A 21036-nucleotide genomic window follows, 5' to 3' on the forward strand; every position below is an offset into this window, starting at 1 on the left:
TCGTATCATCATCATCATCAAAGAAGACTGTGCAACTAGACTTCCTGTCCCCCGGCAGCGCTATAAAAATCTCAGAATCAGCGCGACCGGGAACCGGTATATTAGCGAGTGTACATACTGCAGAGACTACACCGCTAATGTATCTGCCCCCATGTATTGCTGCACCTTCGTCTCTCTGTCACATGCTCTTCCAACTGTGGTGGCAGCATGCGGGCGGGTGCGTCTCGTCAGCCTCCATGTTACCGGGCAACGCTATACCCATGTAGCTACATCTACCTTATTGATTCGCTTTTCCTGGTGGTGATGATATTACTTATATTCTGCTGGTTGGTGCTGTTCCTATGTTACCATATAGAGGAAAAACTGCTATGGACATAGAGGATGTAAATGTGGGCTGAGAACAATTCTTCATGATGTAACCGACAAGAAGAGTTAGAAGCAAATATTGTATTATTATATTAATAACGGATTTTTATTATTATTATTATTATTATTATTATTATTATTATTATTATTATTATTGTTGTTATCTCCTGTATTTTATATATTTTTTTTAGCTACATAATAACCTGTTTTAATCCCATTGTACTTTGCCTTCATCCGCTCTCACGTGGTTGTGTCATATTCCCAGTGCCCCTGTGCACAAAGGAACCAGTGTTGATGTAATGCTACCAAGGGGCCTTATGCTTTCCTCTGCGTCTTAACAGGACTGTGCGATGTAGAATAGGCAGCGGTGGCAGCTCCTATTGCAGATCCTGCTCCTCTCAGCACAGGCCAGGATCGCGGCTGTGCCGAGTACAAAAGCTGGAAGAATGAAGAACGCAAAAGACGACACTCAGTATCATCAAATCACAGTAAGTGCATCCAAGCCTAACGTCTGGTTTATATACAGCTGAATGCAATCTGTTGTTCCCTGTTATCAGGCAAGTCAGGTTGGGAGGAGGTTAAAAGTTTTGTTCTTTAATAGGATGACTGATACAAAATCCAGAAAAATCCCTGTCCCCATGATCACTACTTCATCTCACGTAACTCCAGATACATTTATATACTAGGTGTGAGTGATATCGGTCGCTCTTATAAAAAAAAGCCGCTATTTTGTAACCTGCAAATGTTGGTTTCGTCTTCATTTATTTTGCTTTATTTTATATAGTCCTTAATATTGTCCTATCTCTTTTAAAAACAAAATTCCCAAAAGGCACCAACAAACTGGACCCCCATTATGGTCCTGGGTTTTGCGACCTAAGACAGAAGCTCCAGCTTTCCATTAAATTTTGAGGCAATTCCTCACTCGCTGGCAATGCAGTTCCCCTGGAGAGGGGGTCCTGCGCAGGTTCTCACAACCCAGTAACACAAGGTATGGGACCAATTAGTACTGGGCCTCCTCTCTCTCTCCAAGGGCCCCATAGTAACAGCAATGTCTGCCATCAGCAGCGGGTGTCAGCTGTAAAATACTTCGATCCAGGCTGCTTATCCCCTAAGAATTCCCTGGTCAATAGCCCATTGGCGCTCCCGACGTGATTGCGGGTTTCCGATGGTTCACAGTGGCAGCCAGGGACCTAACCAAAACCCCCCCCAGGTCTGCCAAGGATATGAGCATAAGGCCGGATTCAGACGAACGTGAGGGTTTTGCGCATGCATAAACCGCGGCGTTTTGCGTGCGCAAAAGGCACTTCACAGCTCCGTGTGCCCTGTTCATATGGATGCGTGGCTGCGTGATTTTGCGCAGCCGCCATCTTTATGACTCTCCGTTTGGATGTTTGTAAACAGAAAAGCACGTGGTGCTTTTCTGTTTACATTCATTCTTTTACTGTTATTGCGCAAATAACGCTTGTCCCACGGAAGTGCTTCCGTGGGGCATGCGTGATTTTCACGCACCCATTGACTTCAATGGGTGTGTGATGCGCAAAAAACGCCTAAATATAGAACATGTCGTGAGATTTTTTCAGCGGACTGTCTGCATGCCCCCATAGACTTGTATAGGTCCGTGCGAGCCGCGTGAAAACCATGCGGACTGCACGGACGCAAATCACGTTCGTGTGAATCCCCCCTAATAGACAGGGCCTAGGATAGGCTGCATGTGAGTGTAAGGCTATGTTCACACGGAGTATTTTGGGGGAGGAATATCTGCCTCAAAATTCCGTTTGGAACTTTGAGGCAGATATTCCTCTCCCTGCACGCCGATTTTCGCGGCAATTATCGCGCCGTTTTTCGCCCGCGGCCATTGAGCGCCGCGGGCATAAAACAGCGAGATATACACTTTCTCCTGCCTCCCATTGAAGTCGATGGGAGGTCGGAGGCGGAAGCGCCCGAAGATAGGGCATGTCGCTTCTTTTTCCCGCGAGGCAGTTTTACTGCTCGCGGGAAAAAGACGCCGACGCCTCCCATTGAAATCAATGGGAGGCGTTCTCGGGCCATTTCTGCCGAGTTTTGCGACGCGGTTTCCGCGTCAAAAAACTCGGCAAAATACCCCGTGTGAACATAGCCTAAGGGTACGTTCACACGCTTACTAAAAAAAAGTCTGAAAATACGGAGCTGTTTTCAAGGGAAAACAGCTCCTGATTTTCAGAAGTTTTTTAAGCCACTCGCGATTTTCGTGGCGTTTTTTCCGGCCGTTTTTGGAGCTGTTTTTCTATAGACTCTATGAACTATCAACAGTTTGACTTTTATTTACAGGTTGCTGTGCGTATCCGACCACTTAATCTGGCTGAAATACAGGAGGGTGTGCAACGCATAACATATAAACTCGGCGAACAAGTAAGAAATGTTAATCTATCTATCTATCTATCTATCTATCTATCTATCTATCTATCTATCTATCTATCTATCTATCTATCTATCTATCTATCTATCTATCTATCTATCTATCTATCTATCTATCTATCTATCTATCTATCTATCTATCTATCTATCTATCTATCTATCTATCTATCTATCTATCTATCTATCTATCTATCTATCTATCTATCTATCTATCTATCTATCATCCATCCATCCATCCATCCATCCATCCATCCATCCATCCATCCATCCATCCATCCATCCATCCATCCATCCATCCATCCATCCATCCATCATCATCTATCTATCTATCTATCTATCTATCTATCTATCTATCTATCTATCTATCTATCTAATCTACCTCTGTCTGTCTATCTATCTACTCCTGTCTTTCTTTATGTAAATCTTCTGTAGCAATGGTTAATCATAAATCCCGCTACTTATGAATACATTGTATGATAAGCAGAAACAACTCCATTACAGCAGATTCCTGGTGAAATTGCTTTCTTATGTCTTCTTTATGGCAGCGGGATCCTCTTATATTTAGGCATGGTGCACAGATGACTGTCCCTCTGGGCTTGTTTGTTCCTAGTGATAATGTAAGACATGTCATTTTCCAGCCAATGGCATCCTGTCATTTCTGAAAAGTGTATTTTCCCTGGTGAGAAGCTCGTGCTGTTCTGTTACCTTCTTCCCTATGGAATAGATTAGTCCACACATTAGTTCTGTAACATTCTATATCTTAAAGTGACATTTTACATCAGACATAATAAACAATATTAATTATATGTCGGGGAATAGTACTGCTTACCCTGTTTTTGCTTGCTGACTTTTTTAGAAGTATTAAAGCGAATATTCAGCCCCTACTTGTATATAAGGAAACTGCACATACTACAAATAAGCTTCTACTACCCTCCTGCCCCCCTACATGCGGAATTATCTGACTAATAGGGGGAGCGGTGGCATGAGAAGAATAAAGATCTATATTACATAAGCTATATATCTTGAATAGAGAGACAAGAGGGGTTGTTGTTCTTTGCTGCTGGCCATTATTACAAACCTTCTGCTCCCAAGTTACCATATTATTTCAAGGATAAGTTCACCTCTGCAACATAATCTTTTTTAGTGCTCAACATATATAAATAGTAAAAAAATGAAGCAATTTTGGAAATATTACAATATTGTGTATATAGCTTCTATGCGGACCTATGTGTCTCCATGGTAACAGACTACAAACTCAAAATCCTAGGTTCTGTCCGTGTTTTCCGCATCAATTACGTTGAAAAAAAAATTTCAAAAAATTTGCTTGCGAGTGCGTGAAACAGACACGCCACACACAAAGCACCCTGATGCATAACGCAACGCACACGGATAGATTTCCGCACATTTTTTAAGCGCATAATATCTGTCATGCCCCGTGTGATTGTAACCTAACTGGACAAAATTATTGGATCCATCAAATACATCATTACCTTTTTCCCAATCTGAATACATTGTATTCAGATGTTTTTTCTGAGATTGTACCATGTAAATGGTGATCGCATTGGAATATTCCATCATAGGGAATTGTTGAAACGGCACCAATGTATAACTGGTGTCCTGTATAACTGGTGTCCTGTATAACTGGTGTCCTGTATAACTGGTGTCCGGTATAACTGGTGTCCGGTATAACTGGTGTCCGGTATAACTGGTGTCCTGTATAACTGGTGTCCTGTATAACTGGTGTCCGGTATAACTGGTGTCCTGTATAACTGGTGTCCTGTATAACTGGTGTCCTGTATAACTGGTGTCCTGTATAACTGGTGTCCGGTATAACTGGTGTCCGGTATAACTGGTGTCCTGTATAACTGGTGTCCTGTATAACTGGTGTCCGGTATAACTGGTGTCCGGTATAACTGGTGTCCGGTATAACTGGTGTCCTGTATAACTGGTGTCCTGTATAACTGGTGTCCTGTATAACTGGTGTCCTGTATAACTGGTGTCCGGTATAACTGGTGTCCTGTATAACTGGTGTCCTGTATAACTGGTGTCCTGTATAACTGGTGTCCGGTATAACTGGTGTCCTGTATAACTGGTGTCCTGTATAACTGGTGTCCGGTATAACTGGTGTCCGGTATAACTGGTGTCCGGTATAACTGGTGTCCTGTATAACTGGTGTCCTGTATAACTGGTGTCCTGTATAACTGGTGTCCGGTATAACTGGTGTCCTGTATAACTGGTGTCCTGTATAACTGGTGTCCGGTATAACTGGTGTCCTGTATAACTGGTGTCCTGTATAACTGGTGTCCGGTATAACTGGTGTCCGGTATAACTGGTGTCCTGTATAACTGGTGTCCTGTATAAGCAGCTGAGACTTCTAGATTTCTACTCATTTTTAGATGTTACTGTTGAAGGATCCGAATGAAGATCCCCATGATGTCTGGAGGGCGAATCGTTCCAGGCAGAAAACGTTTGTGTTCGATGAGGTATTGGACCAATATGCTTCCCAGGTAACGTTCTTCTCACTTATAAGAGATCTGGACTATGTACAGATCCATTAACCAGTTCTCTCATGGTTAATAAATGGGTCTCTTTTTAGGACTGTGTGTATGAATCAACTACAAAAAGTCTGGTAGAAGGCATCGTTTCTGGGTACAATGCCACTGTGTTTGCTTATGGCCCAACAGGTAATTTTGAATTTAAAAAAATTCCCCAATTTTTTTTTTACATCTGTTCGAATATCACCGATGATGCTGAGAAAGCGTTTGTCTAGATGTCTTTTATCTCTCTCTAATCTGTTTCTCTCGTCTGTCTATCTCTCTGTTGGACCTCTAAAAATAAGAGGGGGGAGCGCCGTCCAAGAGACAGAAACAAAAATCAAGTCACATCAATTTGTGTTCCATCTGCCGAAACTCAGATAGCGTTGCCATGGAAACAGCTAGTAAATATCAGTATGCGTTCCGCCCGCCGGAACTCGGGTGGTGCTGCGATAAGAGCGGATCGCAACTACTGTGTAATGTAAAATAAATGAATACAAATAGTGATCCTTAAGAATAAAATTGTTCAAATGTTGTACTGGTGCAAAACATTTTACTAGTGGCATAATAAACAGTGTAAAGACTGTAATTATCATGAAATTATATAAATAATACAAGATAAATATAGTACATACAAATAGGACTAATAAAAATTTATTAAAGTATAAGGCTGGATTCACACATGACGTATTTGTTGCAGATTTTGTTGCAGATTTTTTAGTCAAAGCCAGAAGTGGATTCAGAAGGAAAGAGAAGTGTAAGTTCCACCTTTATATTTCCCAATCCCTTTGAAACCATTTCTGACTTTAGTTAAAAAATCTGCAACAAAATCTGCAATAAATACGCTATGTGTGAATCCAGCCTTAGGGCTTATTTAGACAAACGTGATATACGTCCGTGCAACGCGAGTGATTTTCACGCGCCTCGCACGGACCTATGTTAGTCTATGGTGCCGTGCAGACTGTCCGTGAGTTTCACGCAGCGTGTGTCCGCTGCGTAAAACTCACGACATGTCCGATATTTGTGCGTTGTTCGCGCATCACGCACCCATTGAAGTCGGCCGCTATTCCATGACCGGAGCCATCTGCTTCCGGCATGGACATCCGGTGCAGAGAGGCAGCTGGAGCAGCTGATCGGTGCAGAGGCTGGCTGTCGGATCCCCACCGATCCCCACTGGTGGATAGGTCATCATTTGTCCGGCCGTGGAAAACCCCTTTAGGCCGTGTTCACAATGAATGTTTTGGTCCTTTTTTTGATGCGGAAACCGCTTCGGAAATCATGTCTGAAACCGCGTCAAAAATGTCAGAAAACACCTTCTATTTATTTCAATTGGAGGCAGAGGCGTTTTTTTCCAGCGAGCGGTAAAAAATGCTTGCGAGATAAAGACGTGTCATGCCCTTTCTTTGGGTATTTCCGCCTCTTACCTCCCATTGACATCAATGGGAGGGAAAGAAAGAGGTGTATGCAGCATTTTTTAATTATACATAAATAAGCAGAATATAAAAACAATAATATAAATAGATAAAAATATGTTTTATTTTTTTTTAAATAGGATAATGTAAAAAAAGAGTAATATAAAAGAATACACACTACCGTTCAAAAGTTTAGGGTCACTTAGAAATGTCCTTATTTTTGAAAGAAAAGCACAGTTTTTTTCAATGAAGATAACATTAAATTGATCAGAAATACACTCTATACATTGTTAATGTGCTAAATGACTATTCTAGCTGCAAACGTCTGGTTTTTAATGCAATATCTACATAGGTGTATAGAGGCCCATTTCCAGCAACCATCACTCCAGTGTTCTAATGGTACATTGTGTTTGCTAACTGTGTTAGAAGGCTAATGGATGATTAGAAAACACTTGAAAACCCCTGTGCAATTATGTTAGCACCGCTGTAAACAGTTTTGCTGTTTAGAGGAGCTATAAAACTTACCTTGCTTTGAGCTAGTTGAGAATCTGGAGCATTACATTTGTGGGTTCGATTAAACTCTCAAAATGGCTAGAAAAAGAGAGCTTTCATGTGAAACTCGACAGTCTATTCTTGTTCATAGAAATGAAGGCTATTCCATGCGAGAAATTGCCAAGAAACTGAAGATTTCCTACAACGGTGTGTACTACTCCCTTCTGAGGAAAGCACAAACAGGCTCTAACCAGAGTAGAAAGAGAAGTGGGAGGCCCCGCTGCACAACTGAGCAACAAGACAAGTACATTAGAGTCTCTAGTTTGAGAAATAGACGCCTCACAGGTCCTCAACTGGCAGCTTCATTAAATAGTACCCGCAAAACGCCAGTGTCAACGTCTGCAGTGAAGAGGCGACTCCGGGATGCTGCCCTTCAGGTCAGAGTGGCAAAGAAAAAGCCATATCTGAGACTGGCTAATAAAAGGAAAAGATTAATAGGGGCAAAAGCACACAGACATTGGATAGAGGAAGATTGGAAAAAAGTGTTATGGACAGACGAATCGAAGTTTGAGGTGTTTGGATCACACAGAAGAACATTTGTGAGACGCAGAACAACTGAAAAGATGCTGGAAGAGTGCCTGACGCCATCTGTCAAGCATGGTGGAGGTAATGTGATGGTCTGGGGTTGCTTTGGTGCTGGTAAAGTGGGAGATTTGTACAAGGTAAAAGGGATTTTGAATAAGGAAGGCTATCACTCCATTTTGCAACGCCATGCCATACCCTGTGGACAGCGCTTGATTGGAGCCAATTTCATCCTACAACAGGACAATGACCCAAAGCACACCTCCAAATGATGCAAGAACTATTTAGGGAAGAAGCCGGCAGCTGGTATTCTATCTGTAATGGAGTGGCCAGCGCAGTCACCAGATCTCAACCCCATAGAGCTGTTGTGGGAGCAGCTTGACCGTATGGTACGCAAGAAGTGCCCATCAAGCCAATCCAACTTGTGGGAGGGGCTTCTGGAAGCATGGGGTGAAATTTCTCCCGATTACCTCAGCAAATTAACAGCTAGAATGCCAAAGGTCTGCAATGCTGTAATTGCTGCAAATGGAGCATTCCAAGACCAAAGCAAAGTCTGAAGGAGAAAATTATTATTTCAAATAAAAATCATTATTTCTAACCTTGTCAATGTCTTGACTATATTTTCTAGTCATTTTGCAACTCATTTGATAAATATAAGTGTGAGTTTTCATGGAAAACACAAAATTGTCTGGGTGACCCCAAACTTTTGAACGGTAGCGTATGTGTTAAAAATATATACAAAATGACATTTAACACATTCTCTATACTCTCATTAAATCCCTTTGGTATCAGTAAATTTAATAGAAAACTCCAGTACATCTCTTTTTGAAAAAAAAAATATGATCCAAGTGTGCTTAACGAGAAAAATAGAAAATGTGTAATATGTCATTCTATAAAAATATTGTTTAATACGTGTTTTTTTTTATATAAACTCTTTTTTTAAATTATGCCATTTTTTTAAACTTTGATTATGATCTATCTATCTATCTATCTATCTATCTATCTATCTATCTATCTATCTATCTATCTATCTATCTATCTATCTATCTATCTATCTATCTATCTATCTATCTATCTAATCTACCTCTGTCTGTCTACACATCACAAGATCATGAAACTTGTACTTGTCTCGTTCACCTCTTCAGGCACAGGTAAGACATATACGATGCTGGGAATGGATGGCGAGCCCGGAATATTTATTCGAACTCTGATTGATCTCTTCAGGACCATTGAGGAGATTAGTGACAGTATGGATTATTCTGTATCAATGTCGTACCTAGAGGTAAACATGTGGCTATCATTTATATTAGCACTAAATATACCTTGCACAATATATCCTGTGGCAATTCTGTCCAAATGGGGGATGTATGGACGGGCTGTGTTTATGTACACATGTACTTTTATGCAGCGGGCTTTATTGACCGTCTACATACATTGAGCGATATGAATGCAGCTCGTTCATAAAGTTTGTTTATTAATATTTCGGCACACATTGTGTACTGAAGCCATATTCAATGCAGTACAAACAGAAAAAAAATGTAAATACAGCCTGTATTATAGCCCAGAGCTGCTGGTTACTATTGGAAACAGTCCACAAGCTTGTTGGCAGACACCCCCCTAACAGCTCCTAAAAGAGTTAGGGTGCCCATACACATCAGATGACAGTCGGACAATTTTGCCAATTTCGGCATGACTGGACAACTATCTGATGTGTATGGGGGGTGTCTTAACAGATTGGTCACCAGAAGGCTGCAACATTATGAATACAGCTCTGGAGTAGAATTCAGGCTACGTACGTCATATGTGTATTGTTGCAATATCACTTTAAAGTGAATGTGTCGCTAGAATTTTTTTTTATTTTTTTTTAGTTAAACAATTATTATTATTTAAGTGATTACACATTGTTTTAATTTTTTTAAATTTTTTCACAAGTCAGGAAATATTATAAATTAGATTCTAATTTATAACATTTCCATGTGCTGGCCACTAGAGGGAGCAGTTCCCAAAATTGCAGCATGGTCAATGTGGTAAAGCAACCTCATTGATTTATGCTGCAAATTTGGGGTAGACACTCCCTCTAGTGTCCTCACACAATCCCCCCTCCCTTATTCTGGCTAGTGCCAGGAGAAGGAGGGGTTTGAATCTTCAAATCCCCTACACTGTGTGCCGCCATTTTCTGAGCAACTGCACAGTGTAGGAGGATTAGATACAGTGCTCAGCAGACAGTATCACACGAACATACACGAACATAATACACACATCACATACACGAACATAAATTACCTGCTCCCAGGGCCGCCATCAGGGGGGTATTAGGGGTACTGGTGTGAGGGGCCCGGCCAAACCTAATTGAAAGGGGGGCCCGGCAACTGCCGCGACTTGCCTTTGGTAGGAAAAAACGGGCCCCTGCAATGGGGCCCGTTTTTTTCACCAAAAGAATGTCGTGAGCTGCGGGCCCCCCCTCTCGTCACGGGGGCCGTCAAACCGCCCGCCCGCGCGACCGATCACGCGAACAAGGAAACTCCCGCGCACACAAGGAAACTCCCGCGCGTGCGCACTCGCAAGCGTCCGCGAGCGCGCACCATCGAACTCCCGCACTCGAGACCGCCCGCGCGCGCACCCGCGAAAGCGCGCACCCGCGATAGCTCATGCGCGCGCACCCGCGATCGCCTGCGCGCGCACCCGCGAACGAAGCGCGCGCAGACATGGACACAACTTACCTGGAGCCTGGCTGGAGGCGAAAGACTGGACGTCTGGACCGAAGACCTCGCCTGGAAGACATCGCCTGACGAGGACTGGAGTGGGAGCAGTTCTTCTGACACAGTGAGTAAAGTATCTCAAAGTGCTGTTTAAGTATGGCCCTGTTCACACAGAGTATTTTGCAGGCAAAAAAAAATCTGCCTCAAAATTCCTTAAAGAAGTTTCAGGCAGATTTTGACCTGCCCACACTATCTTGCTGCATTTTTTGCCCGCGGCGATTGAGGACAGCAGACAAAAAACGCAGCGAAAAATGCATTTTCTGCCTCCCATTGATTTCGATGGGAGGTCAGAGGCGGAACCGCGGCAAGAAAGGACGTGCTGCTTTTTCTTTTTTCCGCGACTGGCTCCCATTGATTTCAGATTAAATCAATGGGAGGCGGTTTTGGAAGTTGTTTGGTGCTGATTCTGACGCAGTGTCCGAGTCAATATCAAGGCCCAAAAACTCTGTGAACTAGGCCTTATTGTTAGGGCTTATTCAGACAAACGTGTAATACGTCCGTGCAACGTGTGTGATTTTCACGCGCCTCGCACGGACCTATGTTACTCTATGGGGCCGTGCAGACTGTCAGGGATTTTCACGCAGCGTGTGTCCGTGTGTCCGCTGCGTAAAACTCACGACATGTCCGATATTTGTGCATTGTTCGCGCATCACGCACCCATTGAAGTCAATGGGTGCGTGAAAATCACGCCCAGCACTTCCGCAGCCGTATAAACTATGAATGAAAACAGAAAAGCACCACGTGCTACAAACATACAAACAGAGTGTCATAATGATGGCGGCTGCGCGAAAATCACTCAGCCGCGCATCATACGCTGCTGACACACGGAGCTGTTATGGACCTTTTGCATGCGCAACGTAAATCCGGCCTTAGGGTAGGAACACACTAGGCATGAACGCTGCAGATTTTATGCAACACATTTTATTGTGGACAATCCGCAGCGTATCACAGTCTCAGCAGAGAGGATGAGGTTTGAACAAATCTCATCCACACGCTGCAAAAAAATTTGACCTGCAGTGCGGCTTTTTAAGCCGCAGCATGTCAATGTATTCTGTGGGATCGCTGCTCCTCTGTTGCGGAAATGCTGCGGTTCTGCCGCAAAAATCACAAATGAGAAAAAAAAAAAGGCACTTTTTTAAATTTATAAAAAAGTTTAGACTTGCCCCGGCCGTAGTTTAGGCGACGCGATCCTCTACCCTTAGGGCAGCGAGGCCTCCTGTCATGACGTTTCATCCCATGTGACTGCTGCAGCAGTCACATGGTCTACAGCGTCATCCCAGGAGGCGGGGCTACGTTCAGAAGAGAGAGATGCGTCACCTAAACTACGGCCGGGGTAAGTCTAAACTTTTTTATAAATGTAAAAAAGTGCCTTTTTTTTTTCTCATTTGTGATTTTTGCAGCAGAACCGCAGCATTTCCGCAACAGAGGAGCAGCGATTCCACAGAATACATTGACACGCTGCGGCTTAAAAAGCCACACTGCAGGTCAATTTTTTTTGCAGCGTGTGGATGAGATTTGTTCAAATCTCATCCACTCTGCTGCGACTGATACGCTGCGGATTATCCACAATAAAATGTGTTGCATAAAATCCGCAGTGTTCATGCCTAGTGTGTTCCTAACCTAAGGCCGGATTCACACAAGCGTGTGCTTTTTGCGCGCGCAAAAAACGTGGCATTTTGCGCATGCAAAAGGTCCATAACAGCTCCGTGTGTCAGCAGCGTATGATGCGTGGCTGCGTGATTTTCGTGCAGCCGCCATCATTATGACACTCTGTTTGTATGTTTGTAGCACGTGGTGCTTTTCTGTTTTCATTCATAGTTTATACGGCTGGGCGTGATTTTCACGCACCCATTGACTTCAATGGGTGCGCGAACAATGCACAAATATCGGACATGTCGTGAGTTTTACGCAGCGGACACACGGACACACGATACGTGAAAATCACTGACAGTCCGCACGGCCCCATAGAGTAACATAGGTCCGTCCGAGGCGCGTGAAAATCACACACGTTGCACGGACGTATTACACGTTCGTCTGAATAAGCCCTAACAATCAGGCCCAGTTCACAGAGTTTTTGGGCCTTGATATTGACTCGGACACTGCGTCAGAATTAGCACCAAAAAACTTCCAAAACCGCCTCCCATTGATTTAATCTGAAATCAATGGGAGCCAGTCGCGGAAAAAAGAAAAAGCAGCACGTCCTTTCTTGCCGCGGTTCCGCCTCTGACCTCCCATCGAAATTAATGGGAGGCAGAAAATGCATTTTTCGCTGCGTTTTTTGTCTGCTGTCCTCAATCGCCGCGGGCAAAAAACGCAGCAAAAAAACGCGGCAAGATAGTGTGGGCAGGTCAAAATCTGCCTGAAAATTCGGTGCGCGGTTCCAGGCGGTCGCAGGTGCGCGCGGTCGCGGGTGCGCACGCGCGGGAGTTTGCGGGTGCGCGCGATCGGTCGCGCGGGCGGGCGGTGTTTGACAGCCCCCATGACGACCCCCATGCTACCCAGGGCTGCCATCAGGGGGGTATTAGGGGTACTGATGTGAGAGGCCCGGCCAAACCTAATTGAAAGGGGGGCCCGCAGCTCACGACATTCTTTTGGTGAAAATAACGGGCCCCATTGCCGGGGCCTGTTTTTTCCTACCAAAGGCAAGTCGCGGCAGTTGCCGGCCCCCCTTTCAATCAGGTTTGGCCGGGCCTCTCACATCAGTACCCCTAATACCCCCCTGATGGCAGCACTGGGTACCATGATATAGTGCTGGACGGAGTACCGTTAACAGGCGGTGCCACGGTAGGGGGGCCCAGAAAATTTAGCTGTATGGGGCCCTGAAATCCCTGATGGCGGCCCTGCCTGCTCCTGCCGCCGCGCCTCTGCTCCTATTCCTTGCGCCTTCACTTCCTTGAACATATGGCCGGAAGCAGCGGCCGGAAGTCGTCATCTTACTGTCTGGCAGCGGCTTCCGGTCCAAAAAAAAAATGGCGCCGGATTTCGCTCTGCGAACGAGTTTAGTTTTAGTCTGTGTGGGAGCGGCATACACTTCAGAGAATGGAACGGCTCCCGTTCGCATTCTCTATGGAGATGTATGTGCCATATTCCATCTCTGTATGTGTCGTTAATCGACACATACAGAGATGAAAAAAAAATGGCAGCCCCAATAGAGAAGTAAAAGTAAGAACAAAGTAAAAAGTAGAACATGACAACACAAATAAATAAAATTTATGTTAATATCATATTAAAAGCAATATGATAAAAAAATTTAAAATTTCATGACACCTTCCCTTTAAGGAATGTTGTAACTGACCAAGGAGCCGTGGCCCCCCACTGACCATCGGCATTGCTCTAACACCCGGGTAGTCAGTCTGTCCCTGGATTAAAAGCAGAGTTATAGAACATAAAGTTATGTGATGGACCCAGATATTCTTCTAGTGAAAAATTTTGCTTTTTAAATGGTCAAATTTTTTGGGTTCACATATATTTTTCTTATTACAATATCATAAGAGTCAAACGTCTTCCCTTTTCTGAATGTGTAATGTAGGGGAAGAATGGGTTAATGTCACAGCGACTAATGTGGCTTCTTCAAACTTGCAGATCTACAATGAGTTAATCCGTGACCTATTAAACCCTTCTTCTGGGTTTTTGGAGCTTAGGGAGGACTCTAAAGGAAATGTGCAGATTGCTGGGATTTCTGAATTCTTCACTCACAATGCCGAAGAGGTGAATACCATTGCAAACACACATTGACAGTACTGCTTTGTTAAAAGCCATGTAGTGTTCTTACTTCACCACAAGTTGGCGCTACCTGCAAAGAAACCACTAATAGAATAAACACCATAAGCAGTGGTCTCCCAACCCGCTCTCCAGCTGCTGCAAAATTACAACTCCCAGCATAAGGTGACAACTGGAAAGCTACATGTTGGAGACCACTGATCTAAAGTTTATAGTCTATAGAAATGAAGCTCAGGAAAATAGCTGCTAATATCATGCGTCACAGACTTAGATATGCATTGAGTTGCACAATGTGGCACGCAGAGGACATTTGGGCATTGCGCACAAAATATCACTGTGTAGTCCAGGGACTCTCAATACACAGAACGTAACAAAGGTTGGAGGAAGGTTTCCAGCGATAACACTATATTAGGGAATTGCTATTTATGCAGTTCCCTAATATGGATAGGCCTCTCCAATGCTTTGGTTTGCACCTGTCTGAATTTAGAGAAAAACAGCCATTTAGGGAACATCTGTTTTTTCCGGGTTAGATATCCAATAATAACTGTGTGCATAAACTGATGACATCATCAGTCGGATCGAGTACACCCTCATGACACTGCAGGTATATACAGAGCTCCTGTGACATTATCTCATTACAGCTCAGTGACATTGTTGGAAGCTGCGCAGTTGACCGCTTTACCACCAAGGATAATATTCTTACCCACTAGATGCCAGAGATGAAAATATCAACACACTATACACCAGGGATATTATTATTATTACCCACTAGAGGCCTAGAAACGTATTTAATGACCCCTGTGCATAGAGCCTGTAGGGTAGAGCTCGGAGGCTGTATGGTTTCTTAGTACGGAGCCGCCAACGTGCACTTCTATTCTACAGGCTCCATAAGTTCGGAGATCTTCTTCTCTAGAAGCAATACTATATGACCACTTATATACGCTGTATATATACGGCAGAGGTCGGGTGGGGAGTATAGAGCAGGCTCACGGGCTGAGTCCAGTCCGTAGAACGAGCATGTTGGCTGCATGTAACAGCAGATACTCCGGTTTAACGAACAGGATCACGCTAGTTTAACCCCTTAGATGCCGGGGTCAATAGCACCGCAGCGTCCAAGAAGTTCGAAAAAGGGGGACGGCCCCTTCTAACGTTCCATTGCACCTCCCGGTGCGACGAGTTGCAATGTGATGTTTGTTGGCGTGCAGGTCTGCCATCATTGTACTCCTGGACACTTTCAGAAACACAACACACTGCAATACATAAGTATTGCAGTATATCGTGCAATCGATACATTGATCCCTGGTGCAAGTCCACTAGGGGGTCTAATAAAAAAAAGTTAACAACGGTTAAATAACGTTTTTTTAATATATATATATATATATATATAAAATAAAAAAAATCTAAAAATTAAAAAATAAAACCTTTTATCATTTTCCTCCAAAAGCAATGTAAATAACTGGTATCGCCGCATCCGTAAAAGTCTGAACTATTACAATGTGACATTATTTAAGCCGCGCGATGAACGCCGTAAAAAATAAAATAAAATACCAGAATTGCTATTTTTTCGTCACCTCATCTCCCACTAAAAAATTGAATAAAAAGCGATCAAAAAGTCTCATGAAACGAAAGTTCGTCCCGCAAAAAATAAGCCACAATACCGCTCAATCGATGGAAAAATAAAAAGGTTAGGGCTATAAAAATATGGCGACACAAAACAAATTTTATTTTTAACAAATAGTATGTTCCTTGTAAAAGTGGTATTGCCGTAATCCTATTTACCCGAAGAATAAAGCGGAGGGAAGTGGTTAATATGGAAATGAATCAATAGTCACGCTGCTGTGAGGTGTGAACAGCAGTTCCAGAAATTTGCTTTATAGCAGGCAACTGGACATAAGAAACCTCATTCAGAAAACGCCTTATTGACTTCTGGTAGAGTGTAGTGGGCATGCTTTGCGCCATGTGCAGTAGTCATGGAGGGGGAGGAGGGAGGAGGAGCTGAACTGTCTCCATCACCTATTGTCCCTGGTGGATCCTGTGTTATCTGCCTCCAGCTTTATAATAGCGATGTTACCTTTCATTTTTATCCTCAGAATCAGGCCAGTGTGAAAACTGCAATATTTCAGGATTCTTTTGTAATATAATGTCATGGAAAATTAAAACTAGACAGTACCCTGGTAGGGAAATACCAAACAGAGTTGCCTAACATGCATTTACCGCTATATTTTTCAGTCCATGCTCTTGTTAAAAAAGGGAAACAGACATCGGACGCAAGAACCTACTGCTGCTAACACGACGTCTTCCCGGTCCCACGCAGTATTACAAGTCACTGTGAAACGCAGGAGCAAATCACAGAATGTCCATGATGAATTGAGAATCGGAAAGCTGTTTATGATTGACCTCGCGGGGTCAGAGAGAGCAGCCCAGGTATTGACTTCTATGTGTATTGTAAGCCACCAAGACTTCTAAGGTCCAGTGATGTAACTTCTGGGGTTGCAGTGGTAGTTATCACACCAGCCCCCAGTATCGGGGTTACCATGACCATATGGTGCCACAAGTAGACGTGACAACCAGGGGTGATTTTATCTTTTGTGCTGCTTAAAGGTCTTTTTACACCGTCAGATTTCTGCCGGTAAACGAGCACCGATTTAGCGTTCCGTTCCCCCCATCATCGACCCGCATAAAAGGGTCTTTAGGCAGAAAGTAAAATTGTGCACCCTCCCCCCCCCCCCCTTTCTTGAATACAAACTCACGTCTTCTAAACCACTCCTGCTCATAGTCTAACGCATGGGGGTTGGTTGACTCCAAAAATGCCTAGGGCATTACTGGGCACTGGCGAAGAACACAGAGAAAATTTAATTTACTGACTGATGGTGCCAGGAGATCCAGGGCATGGGGCAAAAGACTCATGGTGCTAGTATCACCACTGGTCTCACGTAAATAATCACAGTATCCACAGTAGTACCCATCACGCAAGACCCATAGTTGTTCTTACATCCACCAACCTCTAAGAAGTCTCCACAGTGGCAAACTCACTAAAATGCACGCGAGATATATGCAAACCCGGTGTAATCTGATCCTGCTGGCATACTCCCTTCTATCTGTCCCCCTACTTACCCATATTGTGGTTTGTTTGCAGTCTGTAACCATTGAAACCCATAGATCTGCATAGGGGCTGTAGACTGAAAACAGTAGGGGATATTTAATCAAGACTATGTAAAAAGTTGCCTAAATTTTTTATTTTAGATGCATTGCAGCAATAAACATGGTTGTTCTGATAATGTAACCATTATAATAACGAATAACCAATTAAAGGCCAACTAAACGTTCAACAAACTTCTGACATGTCATAATGACATTTCAGAAGTTTTGATTCGTGGGGGTCCGAGCACTGAGACCCCCACAAATTGCTAAAATGATGCGGCAGAAGTGCTTGTGTGATCGCTCAGCCGCTTCGTTTCTGTTCGACTTTTTCCGGAAAGGCGATGTATCGGAGTACGGGCCCATAGACTTTCTATTGAGTCCGTACACGGCTACATCGATTTCCGTAAAAAGCTGAACAGAAACTAAGTGGCTGCTGCCGCTTCGTTTTAGCGATTTGGTGGTGGTCTCAGTTCTCGGACCCCCACTAATCAAAACTTCTGACATGTCACTATGACATGTCAGAAGTTTGTTGAACGTTTAGTTACCCTTTAAACAATCGAGCATTGCCACCCATTGATCATATTATACTTATCTTGTTGTTGTCATCCTAAATCACATACTGTATATTAGTCCTGTTTCAGAGTTTTAGGATCTTTTTAGATTTTGCTTTCTGTATTTACTTTATAGACACAAAACCGAGGCCAGAGAATGAAAGAAGGGGCACATATTAATCGCTCCCTGTTAGCACTTGGAAACTGTATTACAGCGCTGAGTGAGCGAGGGGGAAGCCATGCCCATCATATAAACTACAGAGACAGCAAATTGACTCGACTCTTAAAGGTACATCCCTGGGGACTGATATAACTGCTGGTCTACCTGATGTATAGTTGGGTATGGCGGGTACCAAGGCATACGTACCATAGAGGCAGATCTGGCAGCTGCTATGGGGCCCAGGGGAGAGGCGATCCTGACCAGGTTGGTTGCATCCCATATTTTTATAAGCGGCGAGAACCTCATTACATTTCCCACATGGGTTGCCAACCCACTTAGGCTCTGTTTTACATCTGCGTCAGGGTTTCACGATTGTTCTGCTCTGTCATTGGAGCCGAACAGCGAAAAACCAAAGCCGCCGGATCTGTCACATGGCGGTTTTCGTCACGGTGTCTGGAGTTTTGCTGGACAAAATCTACGGAATCTGTGACGAAGGCTCCTAATGAAGCCTCTGACGCAGATGTGAACAGAGCCATGCCCATACTCCTAAATCTGTCTAGTTGTGGTGTCATACAACCACCACACCTATTATCACTGCATAACTAGGAAAAATAGCCATTCAGGGGTTTTGGAAAGCAGGGTGACAACTCCTTTACATGCTTACCTACATTTGAATCCCAAGCTGTGGGACATTTAGAAGCCCCTCCCCACTGTCAACACAGGAACGCCCCCTAAATGGTCAGAAACGCCCCCTTTAATACAATATTCACATAATCTATGCCCCTTTATGGTCCAGTTCAAGGGACAGTCCCGGCAAAAAGGGATTGTTGTCAAGTATACCTATGTTAGCTGCCAGCCGTTCCTAGAAAGAGATAATTAAGAAACAGCCAAACAGATTTTTTTTTTTTAATTCTTTATTTATACAATTTTCAAGAATATCTCACAAATAAAGTCTAGTCAGTGCAATCTGGCCAACGGGCCATGTATTCAAGCTAAAAATGTTTATAAACTTCATAGAAGAGGATGACTCACATACTTACATTTCCTGCTGATTCACTTTATGCCCTGTGGCTAGCAGGGCATGCTGGGGGTTGTAGTTTCTGAACAGATGGAGTGCCACCAGCTGCCAACTTCGTATTTTATGCAGCTGAATGCATTACTATACTTTCCTATAAAACCCAGTAGACCCGTATAGATAAGTAATGCTCTTAAGACAACAGAACAATCTTTTTTAATATTTAATGAAAATCTGTGAGCTGGGGCCAATTTATATCAATTATGGATTTCTGATTAAATTGAAAATGTAATGTAGATCTGTGAAATTCTAATTACAAATTCGAATGACGATGCCGCAGCAAATGCTCTCTCTATTACAGGACGCTTTAGGTGGGAACAGCAGAACCGTTATGATAGTGCACATCAGCCCTGCTGCTGCCGCATTTGAGGAGTCCCGCACCACCCTGATCTATGCCAGCAGAGCCAAGAACATCAAGACAAGGGTGAGCCATGGTGAGAGGTATATGGTACCTGGAGAGGTTCAAGTTGAACTATGTTGTTGACTGATTTTTGTCACGTTGAGTTCGTGGACCCACTGGGCCATACCGCCTTGGCGGTATGGCAGCTGGCCAACAGGATGCAAGTATATAGTTCGTATAGGGTACCTGTGGCAGCTCGGACAGTAGCAAGGCAGGCTCGGCTGGGACTAGGTAGCAGGTAGACGTCAGGCATAGAGTAGTAGGACAGGTCTAGATACAGCACGACTACAGCTAAGCACGGCACTCGACCAGGATAGCACAGGATACAGGAACAGGGAACACTGGAACTGGAAAACACTAGGAGACCATTTGCTTAGACAAACTAGGATATGACAAGGATCAGAAGGGCAGAGGCGTTCTTATAGTCCAGGACATCATGTGAGTTGATGATGATAATGAGTGTTTTCATGAGCGGGCTAGGAGCATGCGCGCGCACCCTACGGTACACAGCGGACCGGTGCGTAAGTTATCCACAGATCCATGGCTGCGGGCGTCGGGGGGTAAGTAAACCGGACGGCTCGCGGCCATGGACGCAACAATTTTGTGCTGCTTTTTTATTTGAAATACCTTCTTTATCTGACATGCCTGCTTGTGCAGCTGCAAGTTCAGAGCTCAGTGGGCATTCCCTATGAAGCTGCTTCCTCTCCCTATTCTTCTCTCAGTGCCATACCCTATGTATTTGTGCCTCCTCCCTTTTCCTGTCCCGCCGCCGGGTTGCCTACCTTTCCCGCTGGCGGCCTGGTCCATCTGCTGCTCCTGCCCGCCAGCACCTCTGCCCTGCTTCCTGTGGCCGTGCGCCTGCTCGCTGCCGCATGCCTCATAGGGCGCACAATGCTCCTCAACCAATCATTGATGCTCTGGGCTTATTTAAGACAGCTCCTCTGGTCACCTGGTGTCTTGGTGCAACTTAGTTGTTTCCTGCGAAGATTCCTGTTTGAAACCCGCTACCTGATACTAGTCTGTTTCTCGCTACCTGCTATCAGTTAGTATCCCGCTACCAGTCTGTATCCTGCTCCCCCCTACCAGTCCACATTCAACTACCTGCTTTCAGTCTGTATCCTGCTGCCAGCCTGTATCCTGCTATCTGATACAAGCCTGGGTCCTACTACCTGTTTGCAACCTGTTATCCTGCTGCAAGCCTGAAGACCCGCTACCTGTTATGAACTGTGACTACACCCGTCTGCCAAGGTATTATCTGCAGTGCCTTTTCCCACGGTGACTTCTTCACCATTGTCTCATGACCCTCTCGGCCAGCTGCTACTCACACCGGAACCACCTCAAGAGGTAGCAACGTGGTAGTCTGCCTGCAACGAAGTGCAGATACGGGGGTTAAAGGGTGAATGCCAGGGCGGCTACTTAGACAACGACCTTAGAGGTGGCCCTAAGTCAA

The 21036-nt window shown here is 44.2% G+C and overlaps 1 protein-coding gene across 2 annotated transcripts in view; it reads left to right on the forward strand.

Annotated features, from left to right (window-relative positions):
• The first annotated feature begins 229 nt into the window (after positions 1 to 229).
• LOC142656484 (kinesin-like protein KIF19) overlaps positions 230 to 21036 on the forward strand; it is a 45707-nt gene continuing 24900 nt past the window's right edge. For both annotated transcript variants that reach the window (XR_012849690.1, XM_075831422.1), the window contains exons 1-10: positions 230 to 326; positions 708 to 854; positions 2674 to 2754; positions 5157 to 5267; positions 5357 to 5444; positions 8926 to 9062; positions 14122 to 14247; positions 16489 to 16683; positions 18088 to 18240; positions 19488 to 19610. Coding sequence is in view for 1 of the 2 variants with exons in the window: in XM_075831422.1 (XP_075687537.1) it covers positions 813 to 854; positions 2674 to 2754; positions 5157 to 5267; positions 5357 to 5444; positions 8926 to 9062; positions 14122 to 14247; positions 16489 to 16683; positions 18088 to 18240; positions 19488 to 19610 (1056 nt within the window). In the remaining variant the exon portion in view is untranslated. The remainder of the gene's footprint in view (positions 327 to 707; positions 855 to 2673; positions 2755 to 5156; positions 5268 to 5356; positions 5445 to 8925; positions 9063 to 14121; positions 14248 to 16488; positions 16684 to 18087; positions 18241 to 19487; positions 19611 to 21036) is intronic.

This window comes from Rhinoderma darwinii, chromosome 6, assembly GCF_050947455.1.
Source record: "Rhinoderma darwinii isolate aRhiDar2 chromosome 6, aRhiDar2.hap1, whole genome shotgun sequence".
In the NCBI taxonomy this organism is placed as follows: domain Eukaryota; kingdom Metazoa; phylum Chordata; class Amphibia; order Anura; family Rhinodermatidae; genus Rhinoderma; species Rhinoderma darwinii.